The sequence below is a fragment of the Leuciscus leuciscus genome (assembly GCF_965113295.1).
Source record: "Leuciscus leuciscus genome assembly, chromosome: 24".
In the NCBI taxonomy this organism is placed as follows: domain Eukaryota; kingdom Metazoa; phylum Chordata; class Actinopteri; order Cypriniformes; family Leuciscidae; genus Leuciscus; species Leuciscus leuciscus.
This window is the reverse complement of record NC_138723.1, coordinates 2,776,778-2,787,937: the sequence shown is the minus strand read 5'-3', so window position 1 is coordinate 2,787,937 and position 11,160 is coordinate 2,776,778. Positions and strand designations below refer to the sequence as shown.

Here is an 11,160-nt window from a genome sequence, read left to right as displayed (position 1 = left end):
CGAATTTGGTCAAAGTACAGGCCAAACCACTGGGAAAAATAAATAAATATATTTCAAAACACACACGCACATGCACATGCACACACACACACACACACTCACACACACACACACACACACACACACACACACACACACACACACACACACACACAGATATAATGTAATTTTGAATACAAACGTACATGTTCCTGGTCAGCGGTCAGAGGAACTTCAGCAACTTGTGATGCAGCAGTTTTATGCTCCTTCACCACCACAGACGAGCCGTTCTGAGTACGGGTTCTCCCCTGCCATTCCTCAACCTGCAAACACACAGTTGTGCACATTCGATGACAGGTCTCACTAATAATCAAAAGGTACACACACATCTGTGAACCACAAGAGATCAGGAGGCATTGATGAAAAAAATAAAGGTTTCTAAAATACACTTACGGTCATGTTGGTAACAACACCGGGCCGCTGGAGGAGCTTGAGCATAACGATGGCCTCCAAATAATAGAGGACCAGCAGATGGTCATGCTTATCAAGGGCCTCCCCAGAAACAGCTTCTGGACCCTGGAGTTTCCCCATAACCATCAGAAAATCCATGAAGGCATCATCCAGGATTACGACACAGTCTGCCGGCAGCTTCTCCTTCCCGTAACCCTAGTACCTGAGAAACAAAATAGTAATGATGAGCTCACCTGCGATTTCCGTTTAATTAGGGCAGGGTATCGTTCAAAAAATTTCGATACCAATACCGATACCGGTTCCTGAACGATACTTTTTTCGATACCAATTTTATGAAATCCATTTTAACAAGATTACATAACAAATTACCTCAGAAAAACTTTGGTTTTATTTTTTCAGTTTGACTCATGCTCCTTAGTCAGTCCAGAAAGGAACAAAAAAAAGCACAAAGGAACAAAATATTTTTTTATAAAGAGCTCATGCTCACCAAACCTGAATTTGTTTGATCAAAAATACAGTAAAACTTGTAATATTGTGAAATAGTATTACAATTTAAAATAGTATTTGAATATATTTCAAAATGTAATTTATTCCTGTGTTGTCAAAGCTGAATTTTCAAAATCATTACTTCAGTGTCACATGATCCTTCAGAAATATGAAAACAGTTTTTGGAAACTATGATACATTTTTTCATGATTCTTTGATGAATAAAAAAATTCAAAAGAACAGCATTTATTTGAAACAGAAATCTTTAGTAACATTACACATGTTTTAAGGTCATTTTTGATCACTTTAATGCATCCTTACTGAAAAAAAATTCTGACCAACACATTTTTGAACGGCAGTGTACATTCAGTAGGTCATTATTGCAATATAAACACTGTCAGAGTGATCAACAGGTATCTCTTCAGTTACCAGTCGAAGACGGAGCAACTTTCTGCTCTTATGTTTACTCCGTGCACTGTCAAGGGCTTCATCATATCTGTCGCGGTACCGTCTTTGCAGCAATTATTTTACCGCAAATACTGCATCGCACACTTGGCATCGAGAATGGAGAAATGTAGCCACACTTTTGATCGGCTTTTCCACATCTTTAAGGTATTGTGAGTGTGTGTGCTCGCGTCTCATTGAGTATGTGCGCGAGTTTGTGTGTGTGTGCTCGCGTCTCATATGAGAATGTGTGCATGGACAGTTTGTGTGCGCGCGCGCGTCTCATATGAGTATGTGCGCAGAGTTCCGCGCGTCTCGTGTGTGTAGAGTTTGCGTGTATGTGCGTGAGCGACTTTAGGCGTGTCGTTGTGCATTTCATATGTATTTGTTTGAGCACTGACGTATCGAACTCGGTACCCAGCCCTACGTTTAATAGATAAAAAAAGGAGTGAAAAAATCATTAAAAAACATACCGTTTTTGTGTCAACTCTTTGTTGACTTTCTTTGATATACCAGCCCGTATGCCGTCCAGAGGACTGATGAAGTCTTTACAATCACTGAAGAGACTTTTGTCCTTTGTGTGGATGCTGGTGGACATGATGATGTACTTCATGAACCTTAAAGAGAGAGAAATAAATGGTTGTTACAGTCAGTAGACAGCCTATCTGATAATTATCAGTTGACAGTTACATGATGTGTTTGTTACGTTACACAGTCCTGACCTCTTGAGACTCTTCCAGTAGTTGAGCACTGTATGCTTGGAGAGTTGAGTCTGGGTGAGTACATTAAAGTACTCTCGCACCTTCTCCACCTCCCGAACAAACAACAGGCTCGGCTCATTTGGGTCCATGTAGTGCATGAACCGGGAGACAGATTCCACCTGTAATTATACATTACACATTAAAATCTGCAGGGCTGAATGTAAAACAGGTTAACATGTGACCACAACACACAGTTTATGGATAAGAACCAAACCACATTTTGGCAACACTGTATTTAACAGTTAGTACCACAGTAATGACAGTAAATTATGCATAATTAAATGCAAATAAACCTCAACCAAATCTTAATCCTACCCTAATACTATAGCAGAGGTGGAAGTAACGAATTACAACTACTCACGTTACTGTAATTAAGTAGTTTTTTCGTGTACTTGTACTTTTATGAGTATATTTTTAAGTCTGCAATTTTCCTTGTACTTATGTACAAATTAAGTTAAGTAATGTACTTCGATACTTTAAAAATCACATTCGTTACTAAGTACTTGTACAATTTGAATTAAATTAATATTCAAATCTTTGACCAGCATTTGGGTATCCAATAGAAATAACTGATCGTGGACGGGACAATAAAAACCCTTGTTTTGGACCGGGAAAAAAGCCCGGTTTCTGGAGAGCTATTCGTCCTCGCACGTCCTTCACTGCGAAGGTGTATTTTAGTGTTATCAAAGAACTTATATCTTTGGCGTTATGGACATGGAGATTCGAGATGCTGAATTCATTGAAAATTCCGAAGAAATACCGGATGACAAGTGCCCATGTCCGCACCTGGAGGAGTTGTTCACATACAGAGGAAGGAAAGGAGACAGCGTGCAAATGCAATGCAATCTTTGTTTGCCATCTGCAGTGATTTCGGCTTACAAGACTTCAGCCTCTAATCTCAAAAAAACACATTATGGTAAGAAGACTTATTACTATATTTATGTGATAGTTGTTTTCGTTTTTAATGTTGGGTAGACCTCACGATAATAAATTTGACTAAAAACATCACTTGAAACATGAGCTTCAGCGTTACCTAGGTGACGAGCACATAGACCAGAAAAAAAGATTTGGCATTGTAAAGTGGCGCTCAAAGTTAAATTGTATGTCATTGTCAACACATTGTTTTATTCATATTGAATCCGTGTTTTAAGCTTATAATGAAGGGTCTAATAATGATTCTTTCATAAAAACAGTCTCTTGCCGCGACCCACTGCTTCAGCATTACCTAGGTGACGAGCACATAGACCGTAAAAAAAAGATTAGGCATTGTAAAGTTGCGCTCAAAGTTAAATTTGATGTAATTGTCAACAAATTGTTTTATTCATATTGAATCCGTGTTTTAAGCTTATAATAAACGGTCTAATAATGACTCTTTCATAAAAACAGTCTCTTGCCGCGACCCACTGGCGTAACAGTGTAACTGCACTGATTGACAGCCTGTCTAGATTGCGCATGTGTCAGTGCTAAATGCTGATTACTTTTGAAATATTAGTAGGGTACTTTTGGAAAGCTTTCTTGTCCAGTCAGATTTTTTTAAAGTAAAAAACTAAATCTGTGTATAAATAAAATAACCCAACAAGCTTATTTATGTTGTCTTAATCTATCTTTCTTTCTAACTAACCCATCTTTCTTTCATTCTAACTAATCAATCTTTCTTTCTTTCTTTCTTTCTTTCTTTCTTTCTTTCTTTCTTTCTTTCTAACTAATCAATCTTTCTTTCTTTCTAACTAATCAGTCTTTCTTTCTTTCATTCTAACTAATCTATTTTTCTTTCTTTCTTTTTAACTAATCAATCTTTCTTTCTTGCTAACTAATCTATCTTTCTTTCTTTTTAACTAATCCATCTTTCTTTCTAACTAACTAATCCACCTTTATTTCTTTCTTTCTTTCTTTCTTTCTTTCTTTCTTTCTTTCTTTCTTTCTTTCTTTCTTTCTTTCTAACTAATATATCTTTCTTTCTTTTTAACTAATCCATCTTTCTTTCTGTCTAACTAACTAATCCACCATTCATTCATTCATTCATTCATTCATTCATTCATTCATTCATTCTTTCATTCTAACTAATCTATCTTTCTTTCTAAGTAATCCATCTTTCTTTCTTTCTAACTAACTAATCTATCTTTCTTTCTTTCTAACTAATCTTTCTTTCTTTCTAACCTTTCTTTCTTTCTAACCTTTTTTCTTTCCAACCTTTCTTTCTAAGTAATGAACTAATCTATTTTTCTTTCTTTTTAACTAATCAATCTTTCTTTCTAACTAACTAATCAGTCTTTCTTTCTTTCATTCTAACTAATCTATTTTTCTTTCTTTCTTTTTAACTAATCAATCTTTCTTTCTTGCTAACTAATCTATCTTTCTTTCTTTTTAACTAATCCATCTTTCTTTCTAACTAACTAATCCACCTTTATTTCTTTCTTTCTTTCTTTCTTTCTTTCTTTCTTTCTTTCTTTCTAACTAATATATCTTTCTTTCTTTTTAACTAATCCATCTTTCTTTCTGTCTAACTAACTAATCCACGATTCATTCATTCATTCATTCATTCATTCATTCATTCATTCTTTCATTCTAACTAATCTATCTTTCTTTCTAAGTAATCCATCTTTCTTTCTTTCTAACTAACTAATCTATCTTTCTTTCTTTCTAACTAATCTTTCTTTCTTTCTAACCTTTCTTTCTTTCTAACCTTTTTTCTTTCCAACCTTTCTTTCTAAGTAATGAACTAATCTATTTTTCTTTCTTTTTAACTAATCCATCTTTCTTTCTAACTAACTAATCCACCTTTCTTTCTTTCTTTCTTTCTTTCTTTCTTTCTTTCTTTCTTTCTAACCAATTATCAATCTTTCTTTCTTTCTCTCTTACTAATTTATCTTTCTTTCTAACTAATCAGTCTTTCTTTCTTTCATTCCAACTAATCTATTTTTTGTTCTTTCTTTTTAACTAATCTATCTTTCTAACTAATCTTTCTTTCTTTCTTTCTAACTAATCTTTCTTCCTTTCTTTCTAACCAATCTTTTTGCTTTCTTTCAAACTAATATTTCTTTCTTTCTTTCTAACTAATCTTTCTTTCTTTCCAACTAATCTCTCTTTCTATCTTTCTTTCTAACTAATCTTTCTTTCTAACTAATCTATCTTTCTTTCTAACTAATCTATCTTTCTTTCTTTCTAACTAATCTTTCTTTCTTTCTTTCTAACTCATCTTTCTTTCTTTCTTTCTTTCTTTCTTTCTAACTAATCTTTCTTTCTTTCCAACTAATCTCTCTTTCTATCTTTCTTTCTAACTAATCTTTCTTTCTAACTAATCTATCTTTCTTTCTAACTAATCTATCTTTCTTTCTTTCTAACTCATCTTTCTTTCTTTCTTTCTTTCTTACTAATCTTTCTTTCTTTCTTTCTAACTAACTAATCCATCTTTCTTTCTTTCTTTCTTTCTTTCTTTCTTTCTGTCTAATCATCTTTCTTTCTTACTAATCCATCTTTCTTTCTTTCATTCTAGCTAATCCACCGTTCATTCATTCTTTCATTCTAGCTAATCTATCTTTCTTTCTAACTAATCCATCTTTCTTTCTTTCTTTCTTTCTTTCTTTCTTTCTTTCTTTCTTTCTTTCTATCTTTTTTCTAATTAATCTTTCTTTCTCTTTCTTTCTTTCTTTCTTTCTAACTAATCAATTTGTCTTTCTCTCTTACTAATCTATCTTTCTTTCTAACTAATCAGTCTTTCTTTCATTCTAACTAATCTATTTTTCTTTCTTTCTTTCTTTTTAACTAATCCATCTTTCTTTCTAACTAACTAATCCACCATTTCTTTCTTTCTAATCTTTTTTCTTTCTTTCTAACTATTCTTTCTTTCTAACTAATTTATTAATAAAAATTAAACTACTTTAAACTTAAAACTACTTAAAACTTCTAACTACTTTTAACTTCTTCAAACTCTCTGGTCCGGCTTTCTCAAGCCAACTTAAAGTTTGTCTCAACAAACTTATTTTTTCTAGTTTCTTTTGCACTTGATCAGTGAGGCGAATCGATACAGCGTGCGCCGCTCCCCCCAAACGATCCTGTACTGTAGGTGGAGCCTGAAACTGATCGTCCTCCTTGTGGTGGTAGTTAGTACTACTGGCCTGTCCCTCACAGGCTCAAACGCGTAACCAAAATGACTAATTTTCGTGTGTATAGGACCTGCAGTTGCTATATAAAGAAGCTATATTGATATTTTTAATAATTTTTTTTAGTGTAATTTACTTTTAATTGTCATAAACAACACGTTATCAATGTTTTTTTTTTCCAGTTCAGTTAATCTTTAAGCCAGACAGAACATCAACCTGACCATCCAGAACTTTTTGTCTCTCGAAATAAATTATAGGCCATCCATTGATATATAGAAATGAATTGATATCTACCTAGCTCTATCAAGCTAATCGTTTATAAATAATAAATGTTGCATCACTGCATTTTTTTTTACAGTCTATGTTGCTAAACAACAATAACTTTAGCAGATTATTTAATATACCTCAATTCGTGTCGCTGTACAGGCTCCCCCTACTGGACGCATCAGGAACAACAGGGGCGTAAAACTGCCTGGGGCGTAGATCTACCGGCTCCAGGTCTGCAGCCTCCCCCTACTCGGGTCGCCTTGCTTAAGACCTGCTCCTCCTTCATGGCCTTGACCGCCACCTGGTGCATAGCCACGCCCCTGCCCAGCGTTTTTAGCACACGGCGCATCTCCCGGCGCAGCCCGATAAGGACCGTCTTGCTGAGGCGGCAGGAGGTTGGAGGCGTTTCCGAAATGTAGTTCATAAACTGGGCAACATTCTGGGTATAGTGCCTCACAGTGGTCTCCTTCATGTGAGCCTGCCAGAGAGAAGAGATCCACCTGCACACAGACCAAAAAAAAACAACAACATCAGAAATCAGGAAACACTCAATTTAAAATAGCATCACATATGCAAACTGTCTTAAAGTGCACAGATGGGCTGGTCATGTACAGAATCAGGTTTGTGTTGAAGATTTTATTATTTAGAAAATAAGTAATTTAACTGTTTTTTGTACACTATTATTTCCTGACTTTGGAACCTAAGAGCTGTGTGGTTACAGCAGAGAATTCTATTTCAGTAATGTCACATGGTACAAACTATTTCTCAAAATACCTATAGAATGTATTACCATATTTGGGAGAAGGAGAAGGTATATACGTTTGCTGGACAATCTTTCTGCAGGGGGTCTTTTCTGCAGAGGGTCTCTCGGCTTTGTTTGTTAATAAAGTCTAATATTTCTGGTATCGAAAATCTCTGAAGTCATTTCCCTGAAAAGAAATAATTAACCACAACAAATGGCGACCCCGGCAGGACGTGGCTTAGGAGCTGAAGAAGCCACGAAGGGATTGCTGGTGACTTACACAGACAACAGTGGCCGCTGTACTTTGAGGTGAGCAGTTTTGCTTTTGAATAAGGTATGTGTTAGTCACCAGTGGCCCGGATGTGGTAAGAAAAAGCTTCTCCAAATTTAAAGAACTTAAAAACTGAGATGTTTGATACCAGAAATAATTGCATGCATTGTCTTTGTAAATGTCAAGTAGTTGGTAATAGCTTGGGGGAGCTCCCGATAGTGTTTGCCAGTACTTGTTTAATCCTGAGTGGATTCTATAACTACTGGGGATGCTGATTTAGCGCTAAGAGTTTTGACGTACGTACGTAAAGTCCTGTGTATGTTCATCAAGAGGGCCTTGAAGGATGATGAGCAAAAAGCATGCACACAGAGGGTTTGAATTTATTGATAAGGATATCAATTATTGACTGTGGGTTCTTGTAAGTGGGCCTTGATGGATACAAGAATAGCATGAACACAGTAGAAGTTAGGTCTTATTTCACTCTGTTGTGTTGAGGAAGTGAATCACAGAGGTTTATGGAATAGGATAGTTATGTCTTACTTGTCAAGTGGGCCTTGATGGATGACAAGCGTACTGATATAAGGATATCAGTTATTGATGTTTTATACCTGTAAGTGGGCATTGATTGATACAGGTGTATAGCTTATATAGATGGTTGATCTGCAGACATTTGTAATGTATTGTTCAGATCTGACAGAGTAGAGAAAGAAGAGTGTGTGAAATCATGTTGGTGTGCTGTAGGATCCTGTGTGACTGTGGCTGTGGTTGAAAATAAGTGACCTCTGACCCTGGTTGCTTGAAGGGACAGAGAACATGTGAATGACCAGTGAATGAAGGGGACTGAAATGGTGTGTATTAGAAAAAAAAGAAAGAAAAGTAAGGGAAAACAATTGTTTCAAGATATTAACTATATAGAATGTTGTAGTATAAAATAAGTTAACATAATAAAATGTATATTTAATCAATAAATGTAATGATATATTAATAGATGAATATAAATAAGATTGCATGTGCTTAATATATTATATATTATATCTGAAGACGTCTAAAATTTGTTTCTCATTATCCCTGAAGAGAGAGTGGAAAAAGTATTCCATTGCAGATTAATAAGTTTGTGTTAAGAGAAAAATAACTGGTGCAGTGCTGAAGGTTAACAAGATTGAGTGACCAAGTTTCAAAAGTCATGAATACTTCAGAAGTTGATGAGAGTAAATAATAAGAGGAATTCCTTGATGTTTGTTGAGAAACATACTAGATTATTGTGAACACTGCATGCAAATATAGAAGAAAGATTGAAGTCTAATTTTATGATAGGGAAAATTATTTAATTGTATTATTCTCAGATCATCAGAGTTATTGCTGATATAGAAAAACAGAACTAGCTTGCTTTTTCCTGCAATGAAGAACTGCTTTACTAATAGAATTGGGGAAATGCTATTGTCAACCAGTGAGATTTTTTATATAAAAAGGAATAGTGAAAAGATGCAGGTTAAAAAGTGGAATGTGATAAAGAACTAATAGCTTATATGTAAAAGTTCAATTTGATTCATGCAGATCTCTGAGTGTTCAAATTGCAGATGGCTTCAGTGTCCTGTGGAAGAAACAAGAGGGCAAAGGGCAAAGACGCAAATACAGAGAGAAGAAGAGAGAAGTGGGTGAGGGGTTCTCAGCTCCCCTCCTGAAGTTGACCAATCAAAAAGACTCAGAAAGACTGAATTAATATGGGAAAAGGTGAAACTTTCACTTGAGACTTTTCCTGAGGACAAAGAGAAATACTGAGATGCAAAACTGGCAGGATCGATAAAAAGCCCAAACTAAGAAGAGGCAGAGAAACAACAGAGCCTATTCTCCACTCTGCAATGGCCTTTGAGTGACGGCTGGCAAAACATGCAGAGCGACAGCCAAGCTAAAAACAGAAGAACAGACCCTTACGACACGACAGGTGTGACAAAACTTATGAACACTCTAGAGACTGCTTCAAATTTGGTTAATTATTATATTAACGTTATTCATTCTGATTATTCACTGGTCTCATAGCAATTCTTTATATTCTCTGCTAAACTAACCCTCTCTGCTTTTTCAGTAGGTACAAGTCCAGCTCTATAAGAAAAAGAAAATACAGAGAAGTGGGTGCTCAGCTCACCAAATAGTTAAAACTGAGGCTGGATTTGGTATAGTGAGGGCTATTATATTAGACATATAGGGCAAAGAAAAAGATAGACACAAAATGTCAAAGAATTATTATTTTTGTTTGCAAAACCATGATACTGGTCACTCCATCTTGTTTTAATAATTTTCTAAAGATAGATTGGAGAAGAAAAAATTATGAAATCAAAAATGCTGTCGAAACTGGGATAATGAGATGGAAATGTTGTTGGCCATGGATCCAAGATTAGGTAGAGATCTCCAATTTTCTTCTTAAAGTAGCTCATGAGCAAAAATAAAAAGAATATGATAAAGTAGACCAAACAAATGAAAAAATGCATTTGAGAAATTACAATTGGCGGTCTTACTCTCAACTGCACCATACTAAGGCCTATTATTCTGAAATATTTACCTGCGGAAGAAGAATGTGTGCTGGCCAATGAGTGACTGAGTATGAATGAGTGAGAGATGGTGTACACCAAGGCAAATCCATTATTTTGCCTACAGCTGTATCTAAATTTGATATGTGGGCCCACAGGGCATATTCTGCCCAATAATGACCATGGATGGATTTGGTTAATTTCCTGGTCGAAACTGTAGTGACAATAGAAAAGAAAAGAAAAAACAGTACCACAATTGCGCAGCTCCTAACACATCTGACTTTCCTTTCAGAATATGAAGGAGCATAACACATCTGATTTTCTTTTCAGCATATCATGAAGGAGCTTACGTTTTGTCAAAAGTATGAAATATTGTTGTGTAACTTTTGTCTTTTAGTAAAGTGGGTTGAGTGTTGTCCAAGATCTGATAAATAGTATGCTAACAGTGGGACTCAAAACAATGAGATAACTGAGCTGAATTGACTAATTGTAAAAAGTAATATAGGGGGTTAAGACCCCCAGAAGGGGACAGAACACCACTCAGCCCACATGATCATTTTACAGGTGACAGCCAGAAGGACAATGGGCCAGATGAGCAGATGATTTAATATGTTGTTGTCACTAACTGAACTAACAGAAATAATGAAGGTTTCATTCACAGATGAGAACAGTTCAGTTCCAGGAAGGTTACTAAGACGATTCAAACAAAAAGAACCAGTGACTGCTTTGTCATCTCAGAAAAGGCTTGTGCATTGATCAGCAAACTGACATTTGAGTCCATGCCACACCAACAAGCCTCAACCCTGCACAACAGGAAGTGAGGGATCAAGAGGGCTTGTGCTAGTAACAGCCTCCCTCGCCGTCGAGGGAAAGCCCATTGCAACGGCTCGTAAAGAGTCACCCTGGTGAAACTGAATGATCAACATGAATGCAAAAAGAAGACAAACGACAAGAAGAACTTTACATATTCTACAACATAACTGTGACAATAACAGACAATGCTGAACCAATTTCATCAACACACTTGTAACAATGTTTGATGTTTGATTAGGGAGGATTCGAGTCTTTTACTTTCTCCATAGAAAGAAAGAAAAACAACTGAAAGAAAGAAAAA

The 11,160-nt window shown here is 35.6% G+C and overlaps 1 protein-coding gene across 1 annotated transcript; it reads right to left on the bottom strand.

Annotated features, from left to right (window-relative positions):
* Positions 1 to 621: 621 nt before the first annotated feature.
* On the bottom strand, positions 622 to 6,784 carry LOC309488951 (uncharacterized protein). Its single transcript, XM_082157401.1, has 4 exons — positions 6,646 to 6,784; positions 2,103 to 2,260; positions 1,854 to 1,997; positions 622 to 652 (listed from the first exon to the last, which is right to left on the bottom strand). The coding sequence occupies exons 1-4, from the start codon at positions 6,685 to 6,687 to the stop codon at positions 646 to 648; spliced, it is 351 nt and encodes a 116-aa protein (XP_082013527.1). The 5' UTR covers positions 6,688 to 6,784; the 3' UTR covers positions 622 to 645.
* Positions 6,785 to 11,160: the final 4,376 nt, after the last annotated feature.

What these genes read in the sequence shown, in the direction of transcription:
- LOC309488951 (XM_082157401.1), bottom strand. Translation starts at nt 6,687, where the DNA reads ATGCGTCCAGTAGGGGGAGCCTGTACAGCGACACGAATTGAG. An exon ending in GTACAGCGACACGAATTGAG is followed by an intron (nt 2,261 to 6,645) that starts GTATATTAAATA and finishes GTATAATTACAG; the next exon opens with GTGGAATCTGTCTCCCGGTT. An exon ending in TACTGGAAGAGTCTCAAGAG is followed by an intron (nt 1,998 to 2,102) that starts GTCAGGACTGTG and finishes TCTCTCTTTAAG; the next exon opens with GTTCATGAAGTACATCATCA.